Source organism: Embiotoca jacksoni, unplaced genomic scaffold (genome assembly GCF_022577435.1).
Source record: "Embiotoca jacksoni isolate LCO1_2020_lvr unplaced genomic scaffold, fEmbJac1.0.p SCAF_2, whole genome shotgun sequence".
In the NCBI taxonomy this organism is placed as follows: Eukaryota; Metazoa; Chordata; class Actinopteri; family Embiotocidae; genus Embiotoca; species Embiotoca jacksoni.
Window position 1 is genome coordinate 20,689,776 of NW_027185340.1, and position 17,906 is coordinate 20,707,681.

The following is a 17,906-nucleotide window of genomic DNA, read 5'->3' on the forward strand; positions in this document are numbered from 1 at the left end:
AAATATATGGGTATTGTAATTAGGGTTTGTAATTTGAACCACTCACCAACAGGCTAAAAAAACCAAAAAAAAAACCACAATAAACAAATTGAAAAGGATTCAAACTAATGGTGTATATGTTGTATAAACTCAGTCTCATGACATCATGAAGAAGACTGGTGTGTTTCTGTGTTGTGCAACGTTGAGGATATGATTTCAGGAAAATTTCACAGGGAAAGCTGGGATTCAGCTGATTTTCTGCTCTTTCCTAGCTACAGTATATCTCTTTCAACACAGAGTACATTCTGAACTGATCAACACATTTTTTTTGTTTGTTTTGTTTTGTTTTGTTTTTTTTTAAATCTAATTTGGGATGTATTGAGAACAAAATAACCACAGTGACTCAGCGATGGTTTCAGATGAGAGCTTCGGTATATAAATCTGGTGGATTATTTTGCTGTGAGGAAGCACACTCTGTTATTTCATATTAATGAGAGACATTTAACAGTTTGTAAGACTCAATGCTTTGCTGATAGTGTAATGTATGTGGGGCTGGTTGGAGTGTCACCTTAAACTTGCAGCTTCCACTTCCTTGTAATTTAGCTTTGACAGAGGAGGCCAATAAATGACTTTGAATGTGACATACATCACTTTTTAAATGACACAGACAGATAATCAGAGAATGATGTGTCCACACTGTCTGTTTTGATGTTCCTCTTCAGCTGCTTTATCATTTTGCATAACTGACACTTTCAAATGTCAGTAAGAGTGAAGTTATTCTCATTGTTTTGTGAATGAGAGACCTGTCTGTTGCTGCTCCTTTAAAGTAGCAATATAAATGAGTCACCCAGCCCATTCTATATCTGATACTGTGTTAAACAAACATTTTATAGCTGCTGTACTCATAGAAGGAGCATACCACTGTATAGAGGGGGGAGTTAAATATTCCAAACATAGGTTTTTGTTGAAATAGTCATTTAAAAAAAGTTTTAATTGGTTTAATAACCAGTGTTACGCCTTTACAGCCCTGCTGTCCCAACATCCTTACATCCCCGTCCGCTGCCTTCAAAAATTTGAGCTCTCTCTCACCTGCTGCTGGTTTTCCCTCTGGGAGTGGAGGCGGGCCTGGATGCATTCCCTGGTCTCCTGGAAGGCCTGCCTCTGGGAGCCCTCAGCAGGGTAATGGGTGCACACTCCCACAATGTTGGTACAGGAGAAGATCAGCACGTTGGAGACTATCTGTGGAAGAAAAGGTGAGAGAGATAGAGAGAGAGAGAGAGAGAGAGAGAGAGAGAGGGGCATCCATGTGAGCCAGAGCTGAAAGATTCATAATGTTCAACTGCAAACATCCCTGTTTAAATGCTGCAAGGAACATTTGTCACCTAACATTTCCTTTTTTTTTTCTCCTTCCTGGTGCTCTTTACCAACAAAACTGGCTTTTAATCAATCAATCAATCAATCAAGAAAATAAAGAAGTGAAATTTTACTTTGACTATAAGAACACATTCAAAGTCTATCCTGTCAATCAAATCTTTGACAAACACTGACAAACATACAATTTAGACTGTACACAGAAAAGAATGCATGCATCACTTTTCACACAGAGAGGAACACTTTGTGAGAATACATAGAGCTTTTTCCAGTTGCTCACTTTGTAGCTTTGAGAAACAGAAATGTGACAAAGACAAGGTGAAAGGTCACAGAGGGAGTTTTTTTTGTTATTTTGGAAGTGTTTCAGCACAAAATGTCTCAGCAGTCTAAATGTTAAGGGGGTCATTATGTGTAGTGTATGTTCAAGTCCAAGAAAATATGTGCAGTAGTGAAAGAACAGAACAGAACTTCTAAATTTAACCTAGTATTGTGTCATCAGTTTGTAGCCCGTTAATGACTTCCAGCCTACTGTACAACACTGAGTTCTGCTGGAGAAGATATTACTGGTGCAAGACTGAACGGAGAGTTTCGTGTTTAAAATTTCAGCAGTAAAAGCTCAAGAGACCAGAGTACAAGGAAGGTTGAAACTTGAACTGAAAACCGGAAGGGAAAATGTGATCTCTGCAGAAAACAGTACATACAACACGAGTTAGCACTGAACAAGTGAGGTAGACACGAAACACTGTCATTGAAAAAGTAGACATGTCAGATATTACGGCCATTTTCTGGCATTTTAGCGAGTTCATTTTATACCTGCAGGGAATGAAAACAACTGCTGCCATTAAAGCTACATTAGTAATAAACTTGTCTCCTCTACAGAGGGAAGCGACGACAGAAACTGATGTAATTCCATTCAGTTTGAATTCTAAAACAAGTGTTAAGTTATGTTAATGATTAGTCAATCAACAGAAAGTTAAGAAGCACATCTTCCCTGCTGAGAGACTCTGCATCTCTGAGCTGTTTTCAAGTCGTTTGATGCCCAACATTTTTGAAAACCGTTGCTGGCATCAAAATGAGCATCTATTTATAATAAACCAATAAAGAATTAGCAGTTTCAAAATTTGCTATGTTGTCTTTGGACCATTTTCAATTAAATATGATTTTATATGATTTTCAAATGATCACATTCTGTTGTTATCTACCTTTTACACCATGTCCTTTTTGACAACCAACTGATTAATACGTCATTTTTAAGCACAAATATTAAACATTGCAAAGTTCCAACTTCGCTGCTTAAGTTAAAGAAGTGCGTGTTGGTCAAACAAAAACTACATTTAAAGACGCCAACTTGTGTGTCAAGTGGAAAATTGGTAACTATTATCACAATTTATTAGACCAAATGATTTATTAAGAAAATGACCTTAACTAATAATGGAAAATGAAGCTATATCCATGTAAAGACTTTATGAATATGGTAGCAGTACCAGTGGAGAATAAAAATGAAAACTATGTTGAATTTTACTGTGGTCACAAATTTTGAACATTCAGTTCAGGGCCCACCTATTACAGGACTATTATAGTAAACTGTTCTTCACTAGACTCTAAATGAAAGTGGAAAGAACAGTATATTTAGACTTAAAATATGCAGAACAAAGATATGAATGGCTTAAAAAAAAAGTGGCGAGACAACGTGTTTGATGTGTTTTCCAGGCCTGCAGTCGTTTTCACTCTAACAGAGAGTTAAGTTCTTTCTGTTTCCAGCAGCTCCACTTGTGAACATCCCTCCCTGCAGCAGGAACAGACATCTCAACCCTCTATCAATGACTTAGATACAACATCAGTCAGAATATTCCAGGGCAACCCCGACAACAAGACAGTGTCTCTCTCATTAGAAGACTGAAGCAGTCAGCTCACATGCGACCAGAACGTTTGTCTGTGTATGCAAGTGATGAGTCAAAGAGAGTGAGTGTGTTTATCAGAGACACAGCTCTGATGCAGAACAAACTGACAAACTGACTTCAGCATAAGTATTCCAGCTTTTAAGAAATTCTGGAAATCACTGCCATGTCTTCCTGTAAGTTGTGTATATCCACACACACACACACACACACACACACACACACACACACACACACACACACACACACACACACACACACACACACACACTTCTTTCCAAAGCTGCAGTCATAAAGAACAAAAAGAACACAGTTGTTTAGGGTTTATCAGTGTTCAGGCCGGGATGTCCAGATTATAAAGCATGACATGAAAAACGTGTATTACTGCAGCAGGAAAGAAGAGATGATACTGTGGACTGAATAAAACCGGGCCAAACATTGAGCAATGAGGAACTCCAACTATCACAGGTACTTCAAGGTCTGGCTGTTACTCTGTGAAACATCTGACTGCGTTTGTGTATGATTGTGAGTGACATTACAGATCTTCACATCCTTAAGATCTCCAAAAATGTATGTAACTGCATTTTATATCTTTCAGTTTCTTGAGCATCATATAAAAAAGAAAAGTTGAGTCTGTAATTGGGTTAAGCGATCAGAGAAATCTGATTCCCCCAGCTAGAAAAAAAAAAAAAGATTTCTTGATCACGTAAATTGGTAACCGGGTCTTTGATCATGCATGATAACGACTTTAGATGTTTTGCAGGGACAACAGAATAACAGGATGAAAGCAAAGATTACAGATAAAAACACATGACTGAAAATACAACTCACACAACTGTTATTAGAAATCTGAAGAAACCAGCTTCCACAATGTGACATTTGCTCTGAGGAACAGCTGTGCTCCCTACAAAGTATTTCCTTTCGCCACTACTTCAGGCCTTTGACACGCACACGCACGTCTCTCTAAAGCTGAGGACAGTCATATCGATAATACATTCCTTAGCTTCATAAATATGGTTTTTAAGCAAAATTGGTCCACACAAATATAGCAATACATGCCCACACACACATACACTGTACACAAACACACACAAAAAAGATCAGGAAGCAGCATTTTGTATCTCGATTATAGCTAAGCTTGCTTCCAAAATAAGATAACAGTCCGGGACAAAACTGATTCGTGACCTGCTGCACGTACAAGCAGAATTAGTGCAGTAACACACTGCACTTTCCAGAGTAACCTGGTTTCTTGTGTGTATATAAACCTATTGATTATATTATCTAGCAGTACAGAGACTACCTTCAAGAGGGGGCTGTACATCTGTGGGAAACCCTGAGTGCAGGTACACTTACATATGTGCCTCACTAAAACTTCATTTTTTTAATTTGCAGCAAATAGGTACCTCCAGGTTCCACAGAGCCGGTCCAAGTTTCCACCTATCAAACAGCTTGCAAGTCGTCATGTGCCAAAGGCACTAATGCTAAAAGACATTGTTTCCATTCAGTGCCAGGCATACAGTGGGTCCGGGGACTGGCAGCCAGCAGCAAGCCAAAGCCAGCGGCCAATTCTTTTCATAGAGCCATTTAATGGGCTGAATCAGCCAGCTGAATCACATTAACACCACAGGCCTCTCTGTTGCCGGAACAAACTGAACAAACACAGCACGTCTTTATCAAGTCAAAAAACCCTCAGCGGGTTTCCATACAGAAACCAAGCACAGTCAGAAGGAGGAGTGACTAACAGAGGATTAACCTGGAAGCGAGGCATGACCAAGAACAATAAAGAAATGAGGTGCGAGACTGGAAGAAGGTGGTGACTTCAGAAGAGACGTTTTTGCTATTTTGGTCTCTTATCTGAAACACTTCAGCTGAACTGGACTGACCCAGAGTAGACTAAGACAAATAAAGTCAAGCCATAACAGACCATCCTGCCAACAGAATATATTTCCCATGATATTCTTTATTTTGGCTACTTGAATATTTACTTTGAAAGAGCCTTTTCTTAACAAATCATATTTTAATCAAAGAAGCTTTTCAAGTATCTGACCATTTATTGGGGATTTTTTTTTTTTGGTTTAAAGAAACTCTCACAGCATCCTTATCACCAATGATCCCAAAAAATATGAAAATATAGAAATAAAATAGAACTTGGTTGAACACAGCTGCGGGTCATTTTGACCCGAGGACAACACGAGGGTTAAGGAGGAGGAGGTCAGAGCAGCAACTAATGGTAGCATGACGGTATCAGTAACAGTGAGAAGGATGTGGTTATTAAGGCAGCTCTGGACACTGGTATGAATGTGTTTACAATGAGCCACTGACGGAGAAGCATGAATGAAACGCTGATGAGCAAATGCATTCCATGAAAAAGGCAAGTTTGCAATCTAAATCCTGAATGACAAAAACCATCAAAGTTTTATTATTTCTACAAATATTTAAAATAAATATAAAAATGATAATCTCTAGAACCCCCTCTGAACAAGTTTATTTTGTTTATTTTCTTTCTGTCTGTTCAAGTAGCAGCGTAAACTGGAAGGTATAATGAGTAGGTGTTACAAATGTTATTGCTTGATCAAAATCAGGTTTACACAGGTTTACACATGATTTGGTAATCTCCGAATTAATACTGTAAAAATATTGCTCACATTTTGAATCTTGTGCTACAAAACTTGAAACCTCCTGAGAGGTTGTCGAAAAGCCCCGACGGCATCCAGCTCTCAGAGAACAAGAGTGTATGGGGTTAAATGCCTCAACAGCTAAAAGATTTGCAAGGAAAGCGTTATGTTTTTGTATCAGAGAGGGTCTCATTAGCATAACAAATGTGTCTGAATTAACATTGAGGGATTTACTTTTTTGCTGTGGGAGGAATTGTTACAATATGGAAAACCTTCAGTGGGGTAGGAGCCTTTTCCCAAGTCTAAGAAATATATGTGGAAAACACAGACCCCCTGTTTTAAAACAGCTTTAAACTGCCAAAACTTGTCACCTAAAGATGAACTCCTGCTACCTACAATGGATTCAACCAGCCAGCTGCAGCTGCAGACGGAGCTCCACAAAGCCCTCGTAGCATCCCGCCCCAACACTGCCATAGAAACGGCATGCATCAGATAAAGTCTTTCAACAGGTCAATACAAATATTCCCCAGCAGCAGGCTTATTCTATTAATACAGCCAGCGCTGACCCTGGCCTTATTTGGAAACCTATGGGCTTTTCCTCAACGCAGAGGGAAAGTGAGAGCAGAAAAAAACCAGGGCTCCCATATTTAATACAGAGATTATCCCCCGGGATAAGAACACAGAAATAACTGGAGAGGGGAACTGATGAGGAGTCTGCTGACTGTCGGCGTTAATAAGAAGTGTTTAAATCAGTGTCTCCTAAAAACATACATAATGAGGGAAGATCATTGTCACTATTTTCCATTAGTGATTAATTTCACCTTGTTCATGCTGACTCATTTTCAAAACCTGTTCGGCCAAAAATACTCCAGATTTCTTTTTTTTTTTAGAGAATAACAGTGATAACACGACCAAACCTAAATTCAGAGAAAACTCCCCACATGACCGGGTACCTGTCTCAGCGATGACACCCTGAGCTAGTTGCTCCAGATAACATTATCATACACAAACACATGAATTCCCAGAAAAACAGCTGAAGAGAGAAAATGTGATGCAACACCAAGTAAAAAAAAAAAAAATCTGTTTGCCTAATGGCAGTCCCCCTGGTATTTTACAACTGTATGTCCTTGTTTGCCTAATCATCTGATTAATGGAGGCCACTGAAGCAACAGTAAATAAACACATGAACACACCTGTCTCAAGATGTGTCCCTGTGAGGTCTCAATTATAAAGAGGGCCGTTGACAACCATTAATTTGAGTCACATACTGCACTTCTGAAGTATGAGACCTCATACTATCTCTTCACAGTTTCACAAGTACTTTCATAATGCTGATAACTTCTTCCATTCTGTGAGAACCACATCCTGTTTTAGAGGTTCATGAAATCTGAAGATTATTTTAAAGTCTCTGGGAATTGAACTGGTCTTAGAGCTTCTCTGTTTCTTCAAAGAAGAGGTTTTTTCCCCTCTTTAGAACTGACTCAGAAGGATTTTCTTCACATGACACAGTGGGCATCATGAGATGCAGATCACATCACAATGCAAACTTCCCTTTGGCCATAACCGACAACCCAGGAGCTCGCACAAGTGAATAATGTCAGTAGGAAAGAAGATGGGGCCTTTAATCTTAATTATTCAAGTTAAATCAAGAAATGAATCACATTCAATCAAATGTAAACTTTTGAGGTGAGTTAACTCCATTAAGGTTATAAAGAGTTATTGTCCTAAATATATACAAATGTTTGTATATATATATATATACAGTATGTATATATGTGTAAATTTTTCTGGTCCCTCTCATTTATCCATTATGTGCCAACGTTGACTAATGACTCAACTTTATGGTCATTTTCAAGCTGCATTTTGGGGTAATGTTGATTTGGCCTACTTTAAACTGACAGGTGTTTCTAATATTTTGTCCAGTGGATATACAGTATAGAAAAGAGAAAAGGATAAATTAAGAAACACTTCTTCATGTCGTGCTGGTTGACTGCTTTAGTTTAATCTTGCGGTTTTCTTGGTCTATTATGATGATAGGATCATGTTGTGCTTCATCCATCCGTCTATATACTGGGTAGGGTCACAGGGAGCTGGAGCCTATCTCAGCTGACAGTGGGGGAAGGTGAGGTACACCCTGGACAAGCAGCCGGTCCACCACAAGAAGACACAACACAGAAAGACAGACAAAAGATGGCCAATTTAGAACCACCTATTAACCTAAAACACATTTTTACACGTGTAGTGTTTTTTTTAACGTAAGCATAAAGTGGAAAAGCGTTCATGAACATGTGTTTGATTACTTTGTGTGATTTTGCACAATTGCCATGCAATGAGTGATTTTAATTTAATCCAAAACACCTTGTTATGACCTACTGTGAAAACATGACTAATTATTGCTCGATTATTAATTGATTGTAAAATATTAAGCAAACTGTGTTATGTAAATGTCTACATCTTAAATGACTGCTAAATGGGGGCAAAAATTCAACATTCACCAACATTTCTCTTATAAAAACATGACTCCAATAATTATCTTAGTTTAAAAGATGGCTATGGGTGCTAATGTGTCTGTTTGTGACATGAAAGTAAATTAGCAACAAACACCACACAAAAAGACAGCAACCATGTAGCCAGCACTCCTGTACAACTGAGTTTGCACAAAATATGTACTGTTTTTTCATTTTACTGGGGGATTAATAATTGCCAGCATATGCCATAAAAAAACACAACAGAGCAAGACATCTTGGGTGTCAATATTTACCCAGTAGTCTCAGTTTTTACCTTCCTACATCTCTTCCACACCTTTCTTTTTCTTACCTCCACCCAAGGTGTCAAGTTTCTCCTCTACTCTTCAGCTCTCACTATGCTTCCAAAAGGCTTTGCATATAAACTTGTTTATTTCTATCAGTAATAATCACTATCTCTGGTACTAGTGTTTCTAGAGATGTCCACCATCCAGCCTCCACAAATAATGAAACCAATCCAAACCACACTGTCCTCTGTTTTTGGAATGCAAGGTTCTGTAATTCAATTTTTGATTCATCGCTTCACTTTTAAGGTATCCTTTGATGCCTTTCTTTATAATTACTGTTCTCACATGAGGTGCAATAAAAAAAATTCAGAGTCTGTTCCTGTTGTGTGGTTGCAGATGAGTATGTATTGTTTCTCACCTTTGCTCATGTTATGCCATATTTCTCAAAAGCCTGTTGGTAGAGTAAGTGTTACAAACATTACATGGCTCATGCTCCTCAAAACATTGCTTTATAAGGTGGAATCAAAAAGACCAGAGACAGTTTCTGTTGTGCACTGAGCAGGAGGAAGCAATAACTTTCATAAGTATTAAGGTTTCAAATTTGCACCTTTGTTGCTTCTGTTTTTTGTGACCTCTTGTATGAGCACATTTGTGATTTCACCATCGACCTAAAACCTGAGCGGCCACCACACATTCTTTACCACTGCTATAGTAACCTTGAAAACGCTCTTATTTTAGGTCGTAGCGAAAAAGAAATTTAAACACAGAATATTCCTGTTTCTACAGGAAAAAATATAAAATTGAGACTTTCACAAAAGGCTGCTGTTAATGAATCCTAAAGTAGGGTTTGCCATCCCCAAAAATTCCACAACTGATCATAAAATAGTACAGAATAAAACCATTTGTAAGACCATTTTTATCCACAGACACACATTGCAATACCTTTCCCAGCACTGAAGGCAGCTCCAGCGCTGCTCTACCAGGCCTGGAACAGCAGGGAGGAAACCCAATGAGCAGAACTGTGGGACCCATATGTATTGTGTTGGTTGTTAAGGAAAAGTGGACCATTTTAGCTCCCCCTGCCCAAGTACCTAGAGGCTGGTGGTTCAGACTATTTCAAAAAGTACAACATTTTAGAAAAAAGGCAGATAAAGTGCCTTGTTTTCCTTGCAAACACTTTCAGAGGAAACGCCTCTGTGAACAGTGCGCAGACCTGGACAAATATTTTGTTCAAGCTACAGAAACATGCTGAGTGTACACCACATTGACAGCACATGAAACGGTGGCACTTTTTTGAGATTCAGAACCACTAGATCAGTTGATTCCTAGCTAAGTGCATAAGGTCATTATGCAATGCAACACGGATTATGCAAGTACAATTGGCACAAAGAACTAAAACAAATTGGGGAAATTGACAGGAATCTTGAGCGTGCTTTGTATTTAGAGCAGGAGTGTAGTGGTATTTGTTAAAGTACCGGACTGAACCTGTGACGTTTGGGAACAACCACACACACAGTCCTTTGCACAGTTAAGTTGTTGTTTCTGAAGTAAAGTAACCATTACTGAGGTTGCAAGTACATGTAATCATCAATAATGTCTCTTTCCATCCCTCGATTTTAATAAAGTCAATAATATAATCCTGCTATTTTCAGCAGTTGTTCTGTATTAATGAGCTAAGTGTGATTGTCCAATTTCACAATAAAAGCTTTGTTAAGAAATAAAGGGTGTCTGTCCTTTTAATTTGAAATGAATGTACAGCAAGAGTTGAGTTTGTATCAATGTGTAATGCATCATTTAATGGGGCAAATGATAGCGGATCAAAACGAGGCTTCGAGTTTATACACCTTAAATTTCAAATGACAACTTTAACCATTTCTGTTTTTCTTTCATGACATACACTTTAGAGATGATTGAATTTTCAAACACTTGAATTTCAATCTGATCAAGAGAACTGTGAACATTATATTTCCGCATAAGGGAAAAAAAAAAAAGTGTCACAGAGCATTCCGGCAATGAGAGTGACATGATAGAGGAAGTGAAGGCAGCAGAGCTCATTGATGCACACAAAGCCAAGCCAAAGCATCAGACATCATTACTTTAAAGTAAGACAGTGATTCAATTAAAAGTTGCTAAATAAAATCTAAAAATCAAAATGTTTTTGTTGGTATTAAAAAGAGATATAAAAAATATTTGAAAAGCTTACAATACAGAGGGGGCAGGCTTGTAATAAAAACAACACAACAACTAAAATGATCATATGAAAGACATTTTGATTTGCAGATTCAGCTACATTAATCCTGAACATAGTTTAAGTTTGAAACTCACATTACAGCTATCCAAAAATCACAAATTCTTGGAAGACATGGGTAAGATAACCTATGCACTTAATTCTGAGCAAAAGTCAGTTGAAGAAACAAAGATGCTTCCTGAAACTTGTCTGTCCAATTTTTACTTTTACTCCTTATTAGATTAGTAAATAGATTACAAGTGTTGACCCCCCCCCCCCCCCCCCCCCCTCCCCTCTGGGATAGCACACTGAGGCACATTGTGTGCTGTAAGGATAATGCAGGTCATGTGCTGCATGCTGATTACTGTGAGCAGCCAGACTCATTCTGCAGGGCAATATACAGGAGGGTGAGAGTCTCTCACATGAGAGCGTGCAGTTATTTGTTGCTGGATTTGACCTCAAAGGCGGTTAGCAGGCATAATAATGACTTTGTAAGCAGGAACAGACCTAAGGATCAAACTGCATGAGCCAAAGTCAGATTGTGTTGCACGAGGTCATATACTTTATATATATACTATTTTACTCCTATTATGCATTACTATAATTTAACAAGAAAATGTAAACACAGGATACAGTAGTGACTCATTCATTTATCCACATAGCCATCAAAAAGTAGTCACAAACTGAAAGATAAAAGACAATGTTGCTTTTATGAAATATATCACAACCTGTATTAAGTAAACCTTTACTGTGAAAGATGCTTTCTTTCATTATTTCAATGCCAATCTTGTTTTCTATTAATATATTTGATATATGAATGCTTGCATACTGTACTGAACACAATCATGCGCTATGTTGTAATTCTGTCACTTAATGGGAATGCTGTAACTGCCCTTATGGACCCAAGGACAACTGGAAAAATACCACAATATATTGCACCTTCAATACACTCTGGACAAATACATACAAGCTTAAAACAGATTTTAGATTTGTTGCATGTAATCTCCTCCAGGAACACTTTCATATTCAGCCACACAAAGCATTGTTCTAGTCCATGTAGAGTAAAGAGAACTAGACATGAAATATGAGAGCCACCACTCATCACGCAACCATTTCAACAAACTGATTGTTCTACACATTGTCAATCATCAGATACAAAAGGATCCATGAGGACCAATGAGATTCAACTTTAAATTCTGATTAAAGTAAAAATCTAAAGACAAATTCTAAATATTTAAAGCTGGCTATTTTATGGTTGGAAAAATTACACTAAAGCTTGTAATACACCAGTCAATCCACTAGACGAGACAGAGTCAGTGTCACGTATTGCATGAAAAGTAAGAGGACCTTAGGTTTGGGCACAAATAACCACATGGTTAAGCATCCTTTTTATGGTACTTAAAAAAAAAAAATCCACATTGACTTTTGCTTTCTCACACGTCTTCAGGGTGAAAATCCTGTATTTGATCCGTCTTACCACCCCGACCTCATCCTACGCAGACTTAAGCATTCTTTGTACTTTGTCACATGACCTCAATCATATGACTTTCTGTTCATATATGCGTGTACTTGTCACACCTAGTCGAGGAAAAACGTGACACCGACGGTGTATTCTCTACTGGACTGATGGGTGTATTGCAGGCTTTGAGCGAAAGACAACAGACCAACTATCAACTTATGGACTTGCCAATAATTAGGAGCCATGTTTCTTTTTTTTAATAATAATTTTTTGCCTGAAGTAAACAGCAAACCGCAGAGAAACAACTGGAAATACAGAGAAGGAGAGATGGAGAGATGCAGCAGAGCAGGACCAAACACTCATCTGGTGGATGTCTGCATTGATAGGACCTTTTTCAAACAGGGAAATCACCTCATGTGGAAGTGTTGATGGATCCTTACAAGCCACACACTCAGGAACAACAAGTTTTTCTTTTCTTTCGTTTTTTCAAGTATCGTTCCTAACAACTGAAGACACAAACCATGACACGTGTGAAAACCCTCTAAATTACACCCCTGCATGTCCTCTGACCTCCAGTATCACAGCTTCCTAACATCCCGAGAGCATAAAGTCCAACAAAAGCACATTTTCAGAAACAAAATGTGGAGAACAAGCCAATTAACAGAATTCGTCTTCAACTGCAAACATTTCAGGAGTCCTACTTTAACCCAGTGCCACCAATTTGCTTTCAAGCAGCCCTGATGCCTCACAGGAGATGCTGAACTCCTGGTAACTCAAAGGTCATTCTGTGAGTCATGCCTTTGAAGAAGAAAGACATCCCCACCAACAAACAGAAGAAAAAGCATGTTTAATTTTTCATCCCGTGCTTCAAACGAGAAGAGATGGTGAGGGGACACTGACGAACTGCAGAATCTTCCAAATATAGAGTCCGCATTTCAACACGGGTCCTATGGGAGACAAAGCCGCGTGGCGCTCTTTGATGTCAACACCTTGCACTCAAATCTATTTTCCTCCAATGCTTTGAAAACTCTAACAGGGAACAAATCCATTTTTAATAGCAAGGCAAGTCTGTGCAACCACCGATAGATACCTTGAGAAAAATTACAACTTTGAGGAATCCTCTTTGGACTCGCAGGTTTATTCAAAGCCAGGAGGTGAAAGACTTTCTGTCTCCATCTTATCTCAAAGCATTCAGAACCAACACAGCCTTATGAAATGGTCCAAAACAATAATACAAATATCCTGCGACACAAAGAAGGAGACTGAGAAGGCGTCCCCAGGTCTGCCTGAATGATGAAACTCTAATGTGAGTCCTGGGACGGCTCATCCTGTAATAATACTTGTCTTGCTTTCTCCAGGCTGGTGCCACCTAAATTGTTTTTAGACAGATACATGACATAACTTTTACAGACAATGTGGCAGAAAATGAAGGCTTGACGTTATTATTACAATTGTCTAATAACATGCACGGATAGTGCACAATCATGTCCACACAGCTGGCATGAGCAGCACGTCAGCAGGTCCTACACACACTTCACCTGAACGCCACCTCAGGGCACAATACACAATCCCCATAGTAATGATCATGAAATACAGGAAAGCACATTTGAAGCATCAAAATACATTTAAGCTTGCATTTACGGCTGAGCAAACTTGAGCCATTGCACCGAGAGCTGGATTGATACGAATGTGATGTGCAACGGATGACTGAGAAATAAATCTGAAAGGTTTTAGAATTTGTTTTTTTATTTTAATAGTTTGACACTTTGTCAAACAAGCTCGAATGTCTACGAGCTTATCTTGAAGGTACAGGCAGCACACGCTCAGCTTAGTTTAACAGAAATATTTAAAGCACGAGGCAACGGCTAGAAGATCCTGGAAGGCGCTACAGGTGCATCAAAAGCCGGACTAATAGACTTACACACAGTTTATTTCCCTGGGCCAGAAATATTTAAAGCACGAGGCAACGGCTAGAAGATCCTGGAAGGCGCTACAGGTGCATCAAAAGCCGGACTAATAGACTTACACACAGTTTATTTCCCTGGGCCATCAGAACTCTATTCCACCAACATCCAGACATGATATGAGAAATGCTGTCATCTACAGAGCCATCTCTTTTATAATACTAATATTCACCTGAGAAAAATGGTCTATTTATTGCAATATTTTGAATTATTTAAAAAAAAAAATTAAGTATTTATTTCATTTAAAAAAAAAAATATTTATAGGATGTGTCCATTTTGTCTGTCTCCACTGTCCTTTTGTCTCGGATTTGCACTGATTAGGAGTAGCTCTACTTTCATTGTAAGCAAGCTCTATACAAATAAAAGTTTAATGTGACAAGTTGTGGTTTCTCTGGGATTTAGGTGTTAGAGCAATTTCTCTCCAGTAGCATTTTGTAATTTCAAACCATCCCTTTTAAAGACAATTCAAGTAGAATGAATCAGTCCTGGGATCCATCAAACTACACTGCACCACCTTAGTGGAGGTAAATTAAGACTCAGACCATTCAGACTCAGCAAAGCGTATAGGAGACTGACGACTGATGTTAGAGGACGAACAGGACTGGGGTGAATTATGGGACATACAGTACATTGATTATGTGTCCACTGAACTGCAAAGCACAGATATATTTGGAAGGTATGAGCAATGTTAATTCCAGTTTTCCACTCTAAAACCTCAATGAAACGGACTACAGGGCAGAAGAATGAGACATTTTAATAATGGAGGGGGACATGGTTATTGCTCCAAATATGGAAATAATGTGTATTTCCGACGTCAGTATTTATATTGACAACCATTGTGTTATTTTTTTTGCTATTTTCTGTAATCTATATATACAAAAAAATAAGTTTACATAAAATCAAAAAAGGCACAGTAGTATCTAATGTATTTACAATTTGGGCTGCTGACTAATATGATTATTTCTCATTCGAGTTTTATTCATCAAGAAACTGTAATAAATTCTGAAACTTGTTAACAATTAAACATTTGATGCAAAGATTGACATAGTTTAGTGTATATACACGAAATCCAAATATCAATAATAGAGACACGAAGAGCAGTTTTTGGTGAACTGTCAGCCCATGTGTGAATCTGCTTTTCATTTGAAATGGCATTTATTGAATAATTTCCGTAAACACAGAAGCACTCAAGATGCAGATAGATAGACTGCAGGATAGATGCCAGGGACAAGTCTATTTCACCCGCAATAAAGATAAGAGCAGCATCTGAGCCCATTATTCAAACTATATTATCAACATGCCGTCAAGTGAGCACTTGCTGAAGGAGAGTGTGCTGTCTTTGAACACTCATGGCCGTGTTCAGTTACTGACGCTGACTCTAACAACTCATTCTCATGTCAGGATTGTCCCTTATTATGGCAGTCTACAATATCAGTCAAGACACACCAGCAGGAATCATTTAAATATACAGTACTGTGCTTAATTAATTATATGTGTGGGGGAAGATAGCTGCAGCACAATCAGTGTTGAAGTTTTAATTATTGTGCTTATTAATTGTCATAAATATACTGTTGTATATATGGAAAAAAGGCTTTTAAATTTAGGGTAAAAGCTCAGACTCTTGCATGCAAACATGTGACTGGGCCAACACAGTTGTCTGCCTCGCATGCAGGAGTGAATGACTGACTGCGAAGATTCGCAGACTCAAAGGAATTTGGTACAAAAAAATAATATCCATGGTAACATGAGGAATGAGTTTAACTAGTTTACTGTTCTCTTTGCTTTTCATATAACACCACTGACAAGTCAAAGTTTCTCAAAAACATCGTAACACTGTTTATATTTTGTATTTCTGTTTTATTTGACCTTGTATTAACATTTTAAGAGCTATGATGTTGGATGTTACAGCGACTGAGAAAGATATGGTGGTGTGTTCTCTTTCCTATGACAGTTTTCTTAAAATTATATTCAAACAATTGCAATAAGAGTATCACAACACAACGCAATGCATTGAATTGTAACCCGTTCATTATGGTACGATACACAGCTCTATTATCTGGTAAAATATCTCAACATCTACGATATGAATTGGCACAAAATTTTGGAAAGACATTTGTGGTTCCCAGACGATAAAACCTAAAGGCCTTAACGAACCCATGGCTTTCTGTATAGCGCCACCATGGGGCTGACATTTGTGGTTTTGGGCAAAATATTTCAACAATTGTTGAAGGGATAGCAAAGACATTTATGTTCACCTGAAGATGAATAAAATAACCTCAACCCACCTGAGGTAATTTACTTTGGTTTATGACCAAGAACCAGCAAAAAACAATGACATCCCCATCAACCTTAGGTGTTCTGTCTGTTTAGTGATATTTTGTAAGTGTCTGTAATATAAACAGCATTTGAAGGTCAAAAAATGTCCATGAAAAACTTCTAAATTCTCTCCTACAGCACAATCTCCTCTATCCATCTACCAGTATGTTCAGCTTGTTCCAGTCCACTCCCAGCTACCAGGGACGACGCTGATCTTACAGTTGCATGACTGAGTCGAACATTTTAGTGAAAACAACAATACGCGGAAGAGGATTAGCTTGTGCGGTACCACAAAGCATTCTTGTTTCTGGTGGTTTGTTTACACAGAGAGCAGGTCTTTGAATGACATGCCTGAGATCAGTAAATCACAACAGGAATTTAGAGCAGTTATGGGCGAGCGCCTCACGGTCACCGCGGAATGAGATATGAAAGAAGATGTCTGAGAGTTTGGGTTAAACAGGGAAATTTGTCCGATTTTGTTTTAATTTCTTATTGCATACCTGCTTAAAAAATGTGGGATTCTCTGAATTTTTTTAATTGTGATTGGTGAACTTAAAGCAGCAGCACAGGCTCATAAAAGAGTTGGACAAAAAGGTGGATGCTGACATTTAAACCACCCAAACTCCTCCAAAATAAGAGCAGACTGCAACTTTCATTTCAACAGACTAAACAGAAAACAGTCCAAATTCTAAGCCCGTCGTTTCTCTGGGGAAAAAAATAAGTTTAATTAAATCACAATGATGACAGAAAAATAAATCACAAAGCTTGCAATGGATCAGTGGAACCTGATCTGAGCGTGTCCACTTAAATACTGTTCGAACAAAAAAACTTCTGCCCTGCATGATAAAAGGACACGTAAGTGCTTACGGTTACTGAGGCTCAAACACACTGTGAGAGAATCATGGCCGTCTCGGGAGCAGCAACAGCTGAATGAACCAATAATTCCTGTTTAAAGAAAATAAGCAGTGGGAGTGTGTAGGAGAGAGAAAAAAAAACAACTGTGTGTGTGTGTGTGTGTGTGTGTGTGTGTGTGTGTGTGTGTGTGTGTGTGTGTGTGTGTGTGTGTTTGTGTGTGTGTGTGTGACAGAGAGAGAGCTAGCTTAGTGGGAGAAAGTGAGCCTCCAACATACCAAGCATGCCATCACTGACCCAGCAGAGGATAAATACTAATGCTCAGCCACAGTATATGTGCAACTTTACCCTCCTCTGTATATTGATGTGGCACCATTTTGAAAAACAAGGCCAAATATATGTATATATAATGAGGTTCTTTGAACAATATGCCAGTTTGAATGAGGACGGTTTTAGGTAAAACATTTTCTAAA

General features: G+C 38.4%; 1 protein-coding gene across 4 annotated transcripts in view; it reads right to left on the reverse strand.

The window, feature by feature from the left end:
- Positions 1–17,906, reverse strand: part of adcy5 (adenylate cyclase 5) — a 93,296-nt gene that overhangs the window by 50,980 nt on the left and 24,410 nt on the right. For all 4 annotated transcript variants that reach the window (XM_069154987.1, XM_069154985.1, XM_069154986.1 and 1 more), the window contains exon 2: positions 1,069–1,218. In XM_069154987.1, coding sequence (XP_069011088.1) covers positions 1,069–1,218 — 150 coding nt within the window. The remainder of the gene's footprint in view (positions 1–1,068; positions 1,219–17,906) is intronic.